Raw genomic sequence first — 17,720 nt, forward strand, 5'->3', positions numbered from 1 at the left:
ATTACAAAAGAACAAGCAAAACAGAGTCAACTGAAGGGATCCCACATGAGATAATGGTAAAAGAATTCACACAAGAAATACTTTTTCATTGCTTATTAACTCATAAAATGGCAAAGTGTAGATTACTGGCCATGCAATAATTATCACTATTTAGTAAATGCTCAAGACTGGCATATTTATGAAAGCATTTCTATTTTGGGGACTGCATTCAGATTTTTAACTGGCCTTTTTTCATTTGGAGTGTTGATTTTGAAGCTGATTTTTAACATGCCCCATGCAAAGATCAAGAGACGGAACTTCAGCGCTGGTTTGGTGTTAAAGCTTATAAAATGCAATTTTAAAACAGTAGCTCTTTGGTCCCAGATTGGACAGAGAAAGATGAGCTCTGTTAAAGCTTCCTTTAGATTAAGACACGATGACTAGATGAAGCAAGAACATTGGTTCCTGCTTTCCTGGCTGCACAGGCACCATCTCCCCCTCTCCCCTTACTGTATCCAACTTCAACTGCTTCCCTGTAGCTCGGGCACTGGGACCTCCCCCCGCCACCCAGGGCCAGCTCTGTGTCTTCTTTAGGACCTTGCTCTGTCATCCCCCCTTGCTCCTGTGTCTTTCCTCTCTTCCAGTGCGCTCCTTTTGCTCAGCCTGTCTTTTTTCCTTCCTTTTTCCAAACAAGGAGAGTTGTTAATTTGTTTCTTTATCACATCTTGCTTCATCTTACAAAGGATTTGATGTGGCCTTCTGGAAATACATACAATGCAATAATATTATATACTATAACATATAAAATATTATATTTATATATTATATAAATATATATAATATAAAAAATCAAGCCAATATAGTAGAGGTAGAATAAGAAACAATGATAAAAGACACAGACTCTAGAAATACATTCCAAAAAAATCCCATTCCACAGACTTAGTAAAGGTAGGCTACAAATTTGATTGTCAGCTTCCCAGCAGCCAAAATGAAAAGGAAACCATCATTAATTACACAATTATAAAGTTTGTAAGATAAATAGTGTAAGATTTGCCCAGAAGAGGCAAAGCTTTCTTTCTTCCCCACCAACATCTGAAATGCATTTCCTCCTGTGAGTCCTCTGCTAAAAGGGATGCCAAGTCACACAGTGGACAGCTCTACAGCGAACACCAGAGAGAGTCTTAATGGCTCTGTCCAAACAAGGCCAGGGTACAGCAGCAAAGTGAAATTCAGTAAAAGGGATGCCAAGTCACACAGTGGACAGCTCTACAGCGAACACCAGAGAGAGTCTTAATGGCTCTGTCCAAACAAGGCCAGGGTACAGCAGCAAAGTGAAATTCAGTATAGGTGGTGACGATAATTCTAAGGAGGCCAAGGTGGGCGGATCACTTGAGGTCAGCAGTTCAAGACCAGCCTGGCCAACATGGTAAAACCCCGTCACTATTAAAAATACAAAAATTAGCTGGTTGTGGTGGTGCACGCCTGTAATCCCAGCTGCTTGGGAGGCTGAGGCAGGGGAATTGCTTGAACCCGGGAAGTGGAGGTGGCAGTGAGCTGAGATCATGCCACTGCACTCCAGCCTGGGTGACAGAGAGAGACTCTGTCTACAAAACAAAACAAAACACAAAAAAGCAAAAAAAAAAAAAAAAAAAAAGGCAAGTAAAAAATATGCCATTAGCCTTACCCAAGACAAAACAAAAAAGCCATCCCTAGAAGTCTGAATTGAGGAGGGAAACAGACCAGAGTCCCTGTCTCTTAGTGAATACAGTCTGATCTATTTACCCCATCAATTCAGACTTCTCAAAAAAATAGTCCATGGATACTTAATGAATTGAGGAATTATATGCATTTTGGGTTTGTTTTATTTTTGTTTTTTTAAGTATGAAAATGGCATTATGATCTATTTGCTTTACCATGATCAAATGTTGGGGAAGATAAAGGCGGGTGGAGAATGAAACAAGACTGGCCGTAACTTGATAATTGAAGGGGTGATGGGTACATGGAGCTTTTTCATAGCTTGTTCTCTACCTTTGGAACTGCTTAAACTTCTTTTTTTTTCTGAGACAGGGTCTCGCTCTGTCACCCAAACTGTAGTGCAGTGGCATGAGCTTGGCTAACTGCAACCTTCCCCTCCTGGGTTCAAGTGATTCTCCTGCTTCAGCCTCCCAAATAGCTGGGACTACAGGTGTGCACCACCATGCCGGCTAATTTTTGTATTTTTGGTGGAGATGGGTTTCATCATGTTGGCCAGGTTGGTCTCTAACTTTTGGCCTCAAGTGATCTGCCTGCCTTGGCCTCCCAAAGTGCTGGGATTACAGGCGTGGGCCATCGTGTCTGGCCCGGTTTGAATTTTTCTACAATAAAATTATTTTTTAAAAACAGCTTACACTGGCAATTTGACCTTCTTACTTATCAATCACTTCTAACCTACTATGGTTTAATTTCTACCCCACACTCTCACTTAAGCCTCTGATGACCCTAACATGCAAAACCTATGGCATGCTTTTCAGGCTTTATTTGGAAACTTTGTACCTTTGGCCTCTTGGCAGGGCATTTTCTGGGTTACTCTGCATCTATATTGACCATTCCTACTCTGACTACCCTTTTCCTCTGACCACCCTTTCAGTAATAGTATTCTACCCTTCGTATTCTGCTCTGTTTCCTTGATACTGTTCTGATTGCTCCCACCCACTCTTTGGTTCTACGTACTGATACCAGTAAAATGCATCTTCTGTCCCTGGACTCACTGCATGCTGGCCATCTCCATGTGAATTGCCCATAGAGGCCTCAAATTCAACACATGCAAAAGGGAGAGCTCATAATCTTTTCCTTAGAGCAGTTTCACCCTTACACTCTCTCATCTTTGGTTTATTACCGTTCTTCACTCCTTCTCCTTTCTTGAATCTGTCCCTTCTGTCACCTCTACCATCTACATCCCTTGTGATACACCTACTTCAGGCCCTTATCCTCTCCTGTTTAAATGACAACAGCCTGCTAACTCTGGCTCTGGTCTTATCCTCAGCTATCTGTCTTTCAGCCAGCTGCCAGGCTAATCTCTCCAAAGCAAAAATGTGACCCTGTAACTTAATAGCTTTGAATAATGGCTGAAACCCTTACCTGGCCTATAAAACCCTCCATCTTCTCCCTTGCCTCCTCTCCAGATTCATTTCTTGGCTCTTCTGCTTTGCCTATCAAATTGTTACTCTGAGTACACTATTTATTATTCCTTTCTGTCTTTGCCCATATTGGCCTGAAATGTGCCCTCTGCTGAATCCCCTCAATTCTATCTATGCACTGGCTCCTAATTCATTCTTTTTTTCTTTTTTTGAGATGGAGTTTTGCTCTTCACTCTTGTCGCCCAGGCTGGAGTATAATGGTGCGATCTCGGTTCACTGCAACCTCCTCTGCCTCCTGGATTCAAGCGATTCTCCTGCCTCAGCCTCCTCAGTAGCTGGGATTACAGGCTGTGCCACCATGCTCAGCTAATTTCGTATTTGTAGTAGAGACTGGGTTTCACCATGTTGGCCTGGCTGGTCTTGAACTGCTGACCTCAACTGATCCACCTGCCTCAGCCTCCCAAAGTGCTGGGATTACAGGCATGAGCCACCATGCCCGCCTCCTAACTCATTCTTAAAGATGCATATTAGAGTCCCTGACTCCAAGAGGCTTTCTTTGAGTCACCAGGCTGGGTGAAGTGTGTCTTCATTGCGTGTGTTCCCATAAGGCTGAGCGTTTCTCCACTGTAGCATTTACCACATTGTAATGTCACTTTTCTCCGCCTTACATCTGTGAGGTTGGGAGGTGTTTTTTTCTTTTCTTTTTTTGACTACCTCTAGCATCTGGCATAGAACCTACCCCATAGTAGGCCCTGAAAAAGATTTACCAGAATAAATAAACGAGCACATTCTGTATGTGAGGGTCCAAGGGAAAATATATTTTAAATTTGTGCTTAAGATAGAAAGAAGGAAAATTAATTTATTTGAGTTATATATATTTGGTAAATATGCAGAAAATAGGGCCATGTTTTGAACATGTCCCTTAATATAGAGAATAAAGACATTGTCTCCAAGGAGTTTCCTTCTGAAGTGGAAATGAACAGTGTGCTGAATGTGAACAGCGCGGTTGAATGTGCTGGCTGGGAGGCAGGTCTTCTTGCAGGTGGCCCTTGGAGAGTAGTACTTTTGCTCTGTTCTTGAAGGATATTGCTTTGATTTTAGAATATCCGGGTTATGGGAATTGTGGCTACAAACCCAAAACATTGATATGAAAAGGTAAGGAAAATTTGATTTCTGAATTAAATATGCTGGGAACATACACCTTAAAGAGAATAAGAAAATTTTAAAAAATCTCATCCAGGAAAGGATTTTATATGGTCATCAAGAGGCAGGCACTTTTATAAAATGGAATGCTTGTGTCTACAGCATCTTGACATGTGATCTTCACTCTCACGCAAAGAGCTCATTGGCTCAGTCAGCACCCACAAGACCACCAGTGCTACAGTTCTTAACTTTTACCTTCCCCTTGCCCTTAGCCTCAGTCAGGTGGCTCACTTGACATTGACCTTGTATTTGGTGAGGGAACCATTCATTGTTTAGGGAATTATCTTCTATGATTTTAGAGAACATCTATTGTTTTTGCTAGCCCAGCAAAACCATTCACTCTTCTGCTGATAATAGCACCCTGCTTTTTCTTGAGATATCACATACTCCATATGGTTGGACGGGGCTGACTATAACCCTTGGTTCAAAGATGGACCTATAAACCAGCCATGAATAGTCAAAATATTGTCTCCCTGTTGATAGTAATTAGCTCAGAAATGAATATGTGAACCTGAGCCCAGTCAGTCATAGCAAATCCATCACTTTAGTTTCAAGAGTTGGAAAAGAGATGTGCTCTTTCCACAGGTTAGCTGAGAAGGTAAGCTGTAAGCCTGGAGCTTGCCATTTTGCCATTTTTGCCCTCAGGATGGGAAAGCCTGCCTGAAACCTGAGCCAGTGGAGAGAAAAGCAGACCTGAGAGGGACGGGGCAACAGTGAGTCTTGGTGACATTCTCTGAGCCTCTGGATCTAGTGACACCTAAAGCTAGGCTCGTCTCTGGATGTGACACTATAAACCTCCTTTAGCTTAAGAAAGTTTGAATTTGTTTTTCTGTCATAGGCAACCAGAAACACTTTTTCTAATACCACAATCATAGGAAAAATAGGCATTAAGAAATCCAAAGGGGGCCATTTCTATCAACTCAGGGCTTCTGATTGCCTATTTTCCTGCAGTAAATTTTCCTGGATTGTGGTCCACTTTAATGGTCCTCATTTATACAGAAAATCAAGATCAAGTGAGCTTTTGCCTAATTGTTTCTTTGAACAATTGGTTCTAGCAGATTGAGTTAAACCTCTCACAAAACCCTCTCCCAATAGGTTCTGGCCTTTGTCTGTTCCTTTCTCCATCCTGCTGGTAAATAGGCCATTTTAGTTGGGGGACTTCTCTCTGACAACTGATAATTTTTTGCTGCAGTTTTAAATATTGTACCTCCTGGTTTTCTCTCAGTTGTTTTATTTTCTGTACCAAATTTCCAGGGTAAGTTTAATATGAAAAATAGCTTAAAGTGATTTAATCTTTCTCTGCTTCAGTTTGACATCCACAAATAAAACTTGACTAGGTGATAATAATCATCATGCTCTTTGGTTTTATATAGAGCATCTTAATGTTTACAATCTCATCTAATCTTCCCAATGATCTTTTGGGGAAGGAATTTTCTCTGAGATCTTGTCAATCCCTATTTCTGTTTCTGTATTTAGAAACAAGAGAAATGTGTTTTAATATTTGCTAAAGAACATGAACATTTATGTAGTAATCTGCAGAATTATGATGATTAGGATGAATAAGTAGATCAGGATAAAAATTTTGAGACCTTCAGAAAATTATCTTAACCATGGGGTAACAACAACTCAAGGGACATAAGAAATAGAGTGTGTGGAGCATTTGCAGTCTAAATAGAGTCATCACAACGATGCTCTGATTCTATCAGTATTGCTGGTCTCTTTTCTTTTCAAGTTAAATCGTCAAGTACTTTGCATTAATCAATGGTGAGAGTGAGGAGAAGGATAAAGCATATTTAATTATCTAAAATCAAACTCACAGAAGAACAGCTCTTATTAATTCTGAAAATTGAGATGATTGCTGGATGTCCATGAAGCTCTGCCCCTGCAGAAGGTATCATGAAGGCTGAGACATGCATACAACAAGAGATTCCTATCCATGGAAACTGAGAATACACTGAGGGCAGGGATGAGCTCTCTGGCCTGGAAGGAGCCCTGGGTGGGTGGGTCTGGTCTTAGAAGGCTAGCTAAAAGCAGAAGCAAATCTAGCCTGGAGTAGGCAACCTTCTCTAAGATGTGCTTTGCGGGCAACAAGGCAAATCTCCTGGCTCCTAAATCTTTCTCATTATTTGCTGGAACTACTGAAATTCCACTTTCAGTCTTCCTTTTCTTTGGGTCTGGAAAGGTTTTCAGCCTCAGAGGCCCCTTTGGAAGAGAAGTGCCACAAACCATCACTGATGGGGATTAGGAGACATTCGGCAAAGGGAACAGGGTTGAAGCGAGATCTCCTGAAAGTAGAAGGAGGAGGGCAGGCCACTTCAGGGAGGAGGGAAAGAAGGGTCATAGGCAGCAACCACAGGACACAAACCCACTGCACAAATCCGCTTACAGCAGGTCTCAGGGAACTATGAGCCACAGTCTTGCCAAGAATTATAAGAAAAATTCCACAAAAGTTTCCCCTTTTGCTACAGTTTTTTTGTTTTGTTTTGTTTTTGAGTGGAGAGTTTCTTACTTTCTGAATTAGTCTGTGCTTTTCTCTTTAATTTACTTGGAAACCGTGGCATCTACCTTCAGCAAATATACTTAAACTTCTCCCACATTCACACACTTCTCCAATATCAAATACATGCTCAGACTTGATGAAATTATTATAGAACTGCACCTGATTTACTTCAGGCCTCAACTCATTTATTTAAAGCTCATTATACTTAGGGGTGATTGCTGTGTTAAAACCACTGAACAGAGACTGACTTACATACTAAGCCTAGGTAGAAAAAAATGCCAAAAAAGGTAAAAAGATTAGAACAGTGATCTATCTGCTCATTTCCTAGATATTGGAGATATTTATTTCAATTTTCGTGAATGAATTAATTATTTTTCTTGAGACAGGGCTTCACTTTGTCACCCAGGCTGGAGTGCAATGGCACAATCACAGCTCACTGCAGCCTTGAACCCCTGGGCTCAAGCAGTCCTCCAACTGCAGCCTCCCCAAGTAGCTAGGACTACAGGTGTCATCACAGTTGGCTACTTTAAATTATTTTATTTATTTTATTTTATTTTTTTAATAGAGACAAGGTCTCACTATGTTGCTCAGGCTGGAAAATATTAGAGATTTTAAAAAAATGCACTCACCCCATCTGGACTGTTGACCCCAGAAATGAGGGTATGCAGTAGTCAGCAGCTGCCAATGTGTATGGTGGGCGAGCAGCAGAATCGTCCCAGTAAATGTCCTTCTTCATCTTGGGTAAGCTCATGTGCATTTCGTCCACAGCTAAAAGAGAGACCTAAAATCATTGTTATATTGTTAGAATAACTCAGATGTAAATTAAATAAAAAGGAGAAGTTTTTGTGGGCAGATGAGAGTTAGAGTGGGCTAGGACACAGTCTAAATGAGTGAATATACAAATGTCTCTAGTTCATACTTGCCATGACCACGGCTGCCACAGAGAGTTGTATCTGTTGTTTACTACTTGAGCACTTGGCGATGAGGATAAGTGGGGCTTGAAGCCTCCCACACTCCGGGATCAAACCACACACTCCAGAGTGGAGCTGCCTCTTAGCTGGAGGGAGGGGAGCCATCTTTTTATTCTTTGCTCACAATTGTGGTGTTGTTTTACCTGATAGCACCTACTTAACCCCAAATATTACAGGAAGGTGAAGATTCCGCTTTTCATTCTGTTAACCCTGTAAACACATTTTTACTTGACATCACTTCTTATATGCCCTGGTTTCTTGTTCATTTCTTTGTTTGGAAAAACATAACAAGAAGTCTATACTGCTCAGTGCTATGGTGCTCTCTCCTCTTGGCTTTGACAAAGTGATGCATGAATACATTATTAATCCTCTGGGATTCCAATTTTGACAAAGTGAGTGACCTAGGCATTATGCGTCCTCCCTAAGAGACTGACATTGGGATCTACCGTGAGATGTTTGAACTTACTTAACTGCCGAGTAAGGGCTTGAAACAAATGAACAATGTGAAGGCCTTCACAGGGAAGAGAATGGTCTAGGGAGAGTCTTGCCTAAAAGAAAAATTCCTTAGTGCTGGTTCTTCATGAAAAGCTCTCTGGAATAGTGCTTCAGGGTAAGGGCTCTGGGGCCCATTTAGTGCATTTCATGCAGATTTAAGACACAAGCTGGCATGGCCCAGGCTCCCAGTGTCCAGCTGATGGCTATCTGACTGCTGGGATTGATGTGATACCACTTTGGGAACTCCCACCAGCTTGTGTCTGGATGCCATTTTAAGTCACTATTAACCTCTCTGGTTGGCAACAGAAAACAGACTAAAGAACAATTTAAAATACTGCTCTATGCTGAGATGAAAGAGGCTGGAAAAAGCTAATAGAGGGCTTACAAAGAAAATTGGCTTGAAATTCTACTTAAAAGGAACTAAATTTCACTGGAGCTGAAATCTCGGATGTGTAAGCTTCCGAAAGGACCTGAGACAGCACAGTGCACAGCCAAGCCTCTTTCATTTGTGGCTAAAGCTCTGAAGCCAAGGGGTGTGCATTTAAAGTCTGCTTAGATTTGAAATATCGCAAGTGATTTGTTATTAATATTTGAAAAAGAAAGAAAAATTCCTCTAACCTGCAAATTTCTGTCAATGCACCAGTTAGTTTCAAAATCATCATCATCTTCTCCAAAAGGGTTGATAAGCTGCTCTGCTACCTGTAGTTGAGAACATAAAATAAATCCATCATGATACCTGTGAAAACTCAGAATAGAGACTGAAGGGGATTCCTGTTTTCCTCTCTGCTTCCTTGTGTGACTTTCTAATATGAAGAGTAGAGGGGAGTAGATTGTTCTACCGAGATATTTATTAGCAAGCAAGACATGATTCTCAAACCATGAATGATGCACCTTCGTAGGTATGCTCTCCAAATGGATCTGTCCATTCAACTGGTGACAATGCAGGCCCTATTAGGGGAAGCCATGTCCTATTTAGGAGCCAAATCAAATGACTGAATAGTGAAGGAGAACCAGCTATTTGCAAGGCACTCTGAAGGGTACACAGGCTATGCTTTCAGGGAATTACAGGGCCCAGATGATAAGACAAAATGTACACAGGGAGAAGGTTAAACAGTAAAGAAAGACTTAAATCACAATTAAAGAAAATAATATAAGAGGCTTTCACAATTTATTTTTATTTTTATTTTTTTAGACAGTGTCTTGCCCTGTTGCCCAGGCTGGAGTGCAGTGGCATAATCTCGGCTCACTGCAAACTCTGCCTCCCAGGTTCAAGCAATTCTCCTGCCTTAGTCTCCTGAGTAGCTGGGACTACAGGCGAGCGTTATCACATCCAGCTAATTTTTTTTGGATTTTTTTTCAGTAGAGATGGGGTTTCACCATGTTGGCCAGGCTAGTCTTGAACCCCTGAGCTCAGGTGTTCTGCCCTTCTCGACCTCCCAAAGTGTTGGGATTACAGGTGTGAGCCACTGTGCCCGGCCGAGCTTTCACAGTTATTGAACATAACTGCTAAGTAAATGAGTTAGAGAGCTAGTAAGTCCTAAAGTTGGAAATTGAGGCTTACCTAGTTTTACCCTAAAGGATTTACCCTTATCCAGTAAGTTAGTTTTCCTGCCGGGAAAATGTTAGGTAGCTATTGTCACAAATCTTTTAATATTTGATCAATATTAAATATTCTTATCATGTTCCTGAATTGAATAGCCTTCTTGATGAGAGGTTTATATGTCAAATACAACTCATCTATCATTTTCCTTGTTGAAAAATTTCCCTTGGTTTTTATTATCTGGACATGCGTGCATGCCCGTGTGTGTGCGTGAGAGAGAGAGACAGGGAGAGAGTTGGGGGAGAGGGAGATTTTACATGGAGTCTAGATGGAAAAAAATTTTAAATGTGTAAAATAAAGGCACCATGTGATTAGTTTCTAGAGTCTAAACATTCTAGATTCTGAAACTATTCAGTAGAAAATCTACCTACTTATCTTTTAGGATTTAGGTCAATGTATTAATACTTAGAGCAGTTTTTTTCAACCTTGGCTGCACATTAAAATCACCCGAGGAGCTCTTAAAAAAACCCGATTGATGCCTGGGTCCCTCCCCGAGAGATTCTGATTTAAGCAGTGTGAGGTTGAGGCCAGGCATCAGTGTCGGGTAAAGCTCCCAGAGGATTTTCATATGTGGCTCTTATTTTAAGTGCCTTTCCTTAGGCAGGTCTGTGCCCTGAATCAGTAAGCCTCACAGTGATATCTATGTTGAAGTTCTTGTCACTAGTTCCATGGGGCTATCTGCCCTTTCTTGCCTGGAGATTTACTTAGATTAATTAAGGGTACTGGTTGAGTCCTGAAACCTATTTTTATTCTATCCAGATTTTCATTTTTATGCATTCAGTCCTGCATGTATTATCGTAGTCTACATTAAATTGACAAAATGGCATGTATGTTTCTGAATTGACCAATCTCAAAATATATCTTTTATTCCACTGGGGGCTGCATTTTCAGCAAGTAACTGAGTGATATACTATCCATAAGGTTAAGATGGCTTTTCTACACTTTGAAAAGATTTATAAATATCCTAATTGTTGAGATAGAACAGCTGTTTAGAAATGGAGGCACAACCCATGGTTTAGGTTTGCCTTTTTTTTTTTTTTTTTGAGACGGAGTTTCGCTCTTGTTGCCCAGGCTGGAGTGCAATGGCATGATCTCGGCTCACCACAACCTCCGCCTCCCAGGTTCAAGTGATTCTCCTGCCTCAGCCTCCCAAAATGCTGGGATTACAGGCGTGCACCACCACACCCAGCAGGTTTGCCTATCCTTTAATGGAGCTAAGATTGTGCCTTTTAATATTTTGTCTTTTAAGATTTTTTTTTTATTATTTTAGACAGGGTCTTGCTCTGTTACCCAGGCTGGAGTGCAGTGGTGTGAACATGGCTCACTGCACCCTCGGCCTCCTGTGCTCAAGTGACCCTTCCACCTCAGCCTCCCACGTATGTGGGACTGCAGGCATGCGCCACCATGCCCGCTAATTTTTTGTATTTTTTTTGTAGAGATGGGGTTTCGCCATATTGCCTAGGCTGGTCTTGAACTCCTGAGCAGTCCTCCTACCTCAGCCTCCCAAAGTGCTGGGGTTACAGGCATGAGCCACCGCATCTGACTTTAAAACAGTTTATAAAGGAAAAGGATGTAAATATTTTAGAAAGCATGTCAGAGGGAAGGAACCATTATCTACTCTTTATAGGCTGGTCAAGCGCCTTACATGGACACAAAACAAAGAATAAAAACTTGGTGCAAGTCAGGGGAAAGAAAGAAAAGTACTTTTTGAGAATGATTGTTTGGGCCACTGTGGTGATTTTATATTTATAAAGCTAAAGTCTACTTTTTCCTCTAATGGAAAATGAAAGTCATTAGTCTCTTCTGCTTTCTTGCTCTTACGCAGGTAGAAATAATTAAGAATCACAGTAATCTGATTAAAAATTCTTTCGCCATTTGTAAGGGACTTGGCTTTACTCTTTGGAGTATAATTTGAAATATCAACATATTTTTTTTTTGGTGAAGAGTCAAACCAATGAAAGGAAAGGCTTCTGCAGGGAAAATTTCACTGCAACCTGAAGGCCCCAGTGGGTCACGACAACGTATGGCTCTTTGGAAGGCCAAACATTTGAAAATTCTACTTTACGAATATCATCTGCATGTCATCATTGCCTTTCAATGAACTTAATGAAGCCATTGTCATTGATTTTTTTCTATCACATACTTCCCATTTGGAAGTTTACAGAGGTGATGGAAGAATCAGGTCTCTGATATTTACACACATACATTTGAGGAGGTGGTGGTGAAGGGAGGGGAAGCAAGGAAAATTCTACACAGATAGTTAGGCAAACCATTCTCACCTCCCGAACCTGTTTAATTCCCTGGCAAACCAGATGTTGTCATTGTTTCTGGTGTTTCTGGTTCTGATTCTGATGAATTCTGAGTCTCAGTTCTGGTTTTGAAAATGGGGTACATTTAGACCAGGCACGGTGGCTCACGCCTGTAATCCTTGGGAGGCTGAGGTAGGAGAATTGCTTCAACCTGGGAGGCAGAGGTTGCAGTGAGCTGAGATTGCGTTACTGTACTCCATCCTGGATGACAGAGCAAGACTCTGGCTCAGGGAAAGTAAAAAAAAAAAAAGAAAATGGGGTACACTTAATGTTGTGGGACACCTAGCAGAATTTCAGGGAATTGCAATAACTATAGAGTTGAGCAGAACCAAGATTCTACTACAATATTAATGGTTAAGTCTGATTTACAAGGCTTCTTGTTGACTCTTTTACTCTGCCTAGTTGCTTGTTGTGGTATACAATATCAATGCAAGTACACTTACTACTTTAGTTACATTATTATAATCCTAATGGGAACACACAGAGACTTAAAAGAGAATCAATAGCCATAAGAGTGTTCTTCTAATGTCTTTGCACAAGTGAGCTGTTTCTATCCCTGTCACTTGAATCTCTGGCAGAAAAGTAATAACATTGCTGAGCCATTACATGTTAAATCTATCTTTGACTCACTCATGAATGATTTGCTAAAGACTCAGTAAAGGATCAGTGTGGAGAGTCTGGAACATAACACATTACAAAGTGGGGCCCTGAGACCATTGGCTACCTTAAGCCATCCTGCATAGAAGAAGAACTGTAGGAGGGTGAAGATGGGAATGTAAAGATCCAAGTCATGCCCTGCGTAGCCTTTGGTGGGATCCAAAAACTGGCGTCCAATCAGGCACGCAAAGAAGAAGGTATAGACAGCAAGAGTGACAACCTGGAACAGAGAGAGACCAGAGTGAGGGGACAGTGCTGGCCTCCCGCAGCAAAGCTACAGTGCCAAGGTAGGCAAGTAGAAATAAAGAATTCCGTGCAAAGTATTTCTTACCTGGGTGTAAACCAGCGGAATCCCAACCCAGTCATAACCGAATAAGAGGCTGCACCAAGAGCGGTATCGATTCATTTCCTAAGTCAGAAACAGATCAAGCATGATTTACTAAGATGACGGGTGTGGTAATAAGTACTTACTGGGACTCAGAATATGAGCATGTCTTTTACAGGACTGACTGTAAGGCTAGTAAATTGATTCCCAAGGATACTCCAAAAGGAAAGTTCTAAAAATGACAATCAATCAATGAACATCATTGGAGCAATGAATTTGTTGACAAGTACATTTGGACATTTTAAAAAATATTAAAATAAGTCATGGCCAGGTGTGGTGGCTCATGCCTATAATCCCAAAGCACTTTGGGAGGCCAGCACTTTGGGAGCCCAGTAGTTTTAGATAAGCCTGGGCAACATAGAAAGACATTGTTTCTACAAAAAATACATAAATTAGCTGGGCTTGGTGGCACATGCCTGTAGTCCCAGTTACTCCAGAGGCTGAGGTGGGAGAATCACTTGAGTACAAAAGGTCAAGCCTGCAGTGAGCCATGATTGTGCCACTATGCTGCATGTAGCCTGGACAACAGAGTGAGACTCTATTTCCAAAAAAAAGGACTTCATAGAAATATCCCCCCGCCATTCTATTGAACCCATAATTTCCAACATGTATATTGGCCCAAAGTCATGGTGAGAAGGAAATTGTTAATATTTTAAATAAGTAATTTTTATCGATTTTGGTAGGTAATCTGGAAAGCAATTTTTTTGTTTCTCTCATTTTAAAACATGCTTACTGTAGATCTTAGAAAAGAGATATAATTACTCCTGTTTCCTCCCACAAATGGAGACTATAACACTCATATTGATAGAAAATCTATCTCTGAAGCAGGAAGGACAGGATTCTTTGATTTTTTTCATCGATTGCACACAAGTTATTATGGAAGACTAGGGAAAAGAGTTCACATCAATTTGGTCACTATTTTTAAACAATTCACTTCCGTTAGCCTAATCCAGGGAGGGGACTGTCATGGCACAAATATACCCAGCCCTTACATAAAAAAAATTTTTTCAGATGATTTCAGGGTTATTTTGATTAATGAAAATACTATTTTACTTACTAGAGTATCTGAAAGGGGGGCTTAACCTCGCGATATTCCAGTTTTGGGGAAATATTAGGCTGGGGAGGTTTATTTCTCCTCCAGGTTTTTTTCAAGGATCCTGGAGCCAGGGATGGCAAATATACTACATGGGCACCATAGCTTTTCGAGCCCTTGGTGACCCTTGGCTAATCAATCAAGGAATACTTTCTTACAGAGCCTATTACAAAGCATGATTCTGTTTAAAACGCAGCTTCCAAGGAACCATTTCCAAGCAACCTGAGTTTAACCTGTGTACCACCTCTGTCCTGCATGTTGAGGGGTCTGACGCTAGTCCAATCTTTCCAGTTCCTCTGGAGCCAGGACTGAACAAAGCTGACTCTTCCTGGTCTAACGTGTTATAACCAGGTCCTTCTTGGTCCCTAATTAGCGTATTTTTCTTATGATTTATGATATACTTACAGTCATCAATGATTGCAGATCAACACTGTCTCTGATTCTACCTTCATTCCGGGCTTTAGTTGCAAGATTTCCAAACCAGATGAATGGAACCCAATATTTCAGATGAGGAGACTTGAGGTGGTTGAATAATTTCCTTTCATCTGTTGTCATAAAACCTTTACAAAAAAATAAAAATAGGTAGGTATACAGACTTAGTTTGACACTAATACGTTACCATATTTCAGCATCTATATAAAAGCATATAATGAGGGGATATTAAAGAAATATGGAATAAAGTTTCCTGTCTCAAGTAGTTTATACTTGCAGTAGAGTTAAGGAATGTGTGTGTGTGAGTGCACATGCACACACACATACATATACATGCACACCCACAAGTTATATAAAATCCCTGATAGAGGAGGCCATTAGGAGGTAAGGAGACATTAAATGTGAACTAGAACATTTGGGGAAATTTCTTCTTTAGGTTTTGGTTTAGTCATCTAAAGTTGGGAACCATAATACTTGGAATTGTTACGATTAAGATAATAAAATTTGATAACGTATATAAAGCACTTGGCATAGTGCCGAACACATGATTCACGTGACTTTTCTCCTGATCTCTCCTTTCCAAGTCCTACTTAATCATGTCCTTCTCTCTGAAGCCTTCCTTGAGTCCTTCTTTCTCTTTCCTGAGGGATTTCTTCCCTTTAAAGTTCCCACATGGTACTCGCTCTTGGCTTGCATCATAGTAATATTACACATAAATGTTTCCCTTACTATGACCCTTTTGAAGGGCAAAGAGTATATTAATGTTCATCGTCCCCATAGCATTTTGCACATACTTTAAAATTGTTTCTTTGTGGCAGGGTGCAGTGGCTCACGCCCTTAATCCCAGCACTTTGGGAGGCCAAGGTGGGTGGATCACTTGAGGTCAGGAGTTCAACACGAGCCTGGCCAACATGGTGAAACCCCATCTCTACTAAAAATACAAAAATTAGCCGGGCATGGTGGCACACGCCTGTAATCCCAGCTACTGGGGAGGCTCAGGCATGAAAATCGCTTGAACCCAGGAAGCGGAGGTTGCAGTGAGCTGAGATCGTGCCACTGCACTCCAGCCCAGGCGATAGAGCGAGACTGTCTCCCCCGCCCCAAAAAAAGGGTTTCTTTGTGTGTGTGTGTGCATGTGTGTATGCATGCGTGTGTGTGTGTGTGTGTGTGTGTGTGTATAAAATGCAATTTGCTTGGGCTTGCGGTGACCTCTCTGAGCCTCAATTTTCTCATCTGTAAAAGAGAGATAATATTTGCTTCACAGGGATGTTGTAGAATTACCTGAGATGATGAACATGTGTCAAATGTTATTTAGCATAATGCTTAGCACACACTTAGCACCCACAAAGCACTAAGGTATATTATGTGAAACTTTAATTTTCCTCCGCCTTCTCCTCCCTCCCCAAACACCAAGGGAACGGGAGATTGAATGACTGAATAAGAGGAATAAGGTAACAGGTTTATTTAATAAACATTTATTGAATGCCTGCTATATACCAGGGTTTGTTTGCAAAAAGATGCACTTTAAAACTTACAGTTTACACTTGATCTTCTTTTTTTTTTTTTTTTTTTTTTTTAGATGGAGTCTTGCTCTGTCACCCAGGCTGGAGTGCAGTGGCGCGATCTCGGCTCACTGCAAGCTCTGCCTCCAGGGTTCAGGCCATTCTCCTGCCTCAGCCTCCCGAGCAGCTGGGACTACAGGCACCTGCCACCACGCCCGGCTAATTTTTTGTATTTTTAGTAGAGATGGGGTTTCACCATGTTAGCCAGGATGGTCTCGATCTCCTGACCTCGTGATCCGCCCGCCTCGGCCTCCCAAAGTGCTGGGATTACAGGCGTGAGCCACCGCCCCTAGCCGATCTTTTCTTTTTAAAAATTTTGACTGAATAATTCAAATGGTACAAAAATCCCAAAGGGCCAAAGGACTGTTAGTGGAGAAAGTCTCCTTTTCCCAGCCATAAAGTTTCCCTCCCTGGAGGCAATCACGATGATCTGTTTATTGCGTATCTTTCCAGAGAAATCTCATGGATTTTCATACAGGCCTATTTTTAAAAACACAAATGATTTTATACTACATATGTATCTGCCATTTGCTTCTGTTTTTCAGGTATATCTTGAAGATTTTAAAAATTAATATATAGAGAGCAGCAGCATTCCTTTTAATGGCTGCTCTCTATATATTAACATTAATTGTTAATAGTATATAATATTTTATTTAGCTAGTTCCTTTTTGAATAGACATTTAAGACATTTAAGTTGTTTTTTTTTTTTTTTGCTACTAAAAATAATGCTGTAATGACTCTCCTGGTATTTACCCCCTTGGCTCTTTATTTTAAGTAGCTTTTAAATGTTAATTATGATTTAATATAAATAGTGTTTTCTGAATTAAAACTTACTTCTAAAACTGATTTTTATTAGATATTAATTTTTGAGGTTTTTTTCTCAGAAATGCAATCATTTGCTTATGGAATTGTGATACTACATTCAGACGAAAATCAACTTTTGCCCTAATATAACACATTTTTCTATCTTTAACCATCTGTAGTCAGTTAACAAATCTGGTTGTCCTATTTAAGGTAATCCTTTTGCTGGGTGCAGTGGCTCATGCCTATAATCCCAGCACTTTGGGAGGCCCAGGCAGGAGGATTACTTAGGCCAGGAGTTTGTGACCAGCCTGGGCAATATAGCAAGACTTCATCTCTAATAAATAAATTTAAAAAATCCTCCCTCCTTATGATGCAGGCCAAATTTTATTTAAGAGGTAGTGTTTCAGTAAAAAAAATGTCAAAGGAGGAGTGAGGTATGCCCATTTTTAGAGTCATCAATTTATAGAGCTTTGGTGTTCTCTAGATCTTTGATGTGACCTAGGCCGTTGTTCTTAAGAATAAGATCCAAAGGCCATAGGTCTGAATCACCTGTGATATCTATTAAAAATGGAGAGGCCTGGACCCCGACCCTGACTACTAAATCAGACTCAGTA

The 17,720-nt window shown here is 40.8% G+C and overlaps 2 protein-coding genes across 7 annotated transcripts in view; one reads left to right on the plus strand and one right to left on the minus strand.

Annotated features, from left to right (window-relative positions):
• The window catches only part of RAB3IP (RAB3A interacting protein), a 186,153-nt gene that overhangs the window by 39,542 nt on the left and 128,891 nt on the right, over positions 1 to 17,720 (plus strand). The gene's annotated exons all lie outside the window — the stretch shown is intronic.
• Positions 1 to 17,720, minus strand: part of BEST3 (bestrophin 3) — a 53,992-nt gene that overhangs the window by 12,076 nt on the left and 24,196 nt on the right. For all 6 annotated transcript variants that reach the window (XM_063785891.1, XM_009425814.5, XM_522466.7 and 3 more), the window contains 5 exons: positions 14,714 to 14,868; positions 13,162 to 13,239; positions 12,898 to 13,050; positions 8,883 to 8,963; positions 7,428 to 7,579 (listed from right to left, as the gene is read on the minus strand). In XM_063785891.1, the coding sequence (XP_063641961.1) occupies positions 7,428 to 7,579; positions 8,883 to 8,963; positions 12,898 to 13,050; positions 13,162 to 13,239; positions 14,714 to 14,863 (614 nt within the window). In that variant the 5' untranslated portion in view covers positions 14,864 to 14,868. The remainder of the gene's footprint in view (positions 1 to 7,427; positions 7,580 to 8,882; positions 8,964 to 12,897; positions 13,051 to 13,161; positions 13,240 to 14,713; positions 14,869 to 17,720) is intronic.

This window comes from Pan troglodytes, chromosome 10 (genome assembly GCF_028858775.2).
Source record: "Pan troglodytes isolate AG18354 chromosome 10, NHGRI_mPanTro3-v2.0_pri, whole genome shotgun sequence".
NCBI classification, from domain to species: domain Eukaryota; kingdom Metazoa; phylum Chordata; class Mammalia; order Primates; family Hominidae; genus Pan; species Pan troglodytes.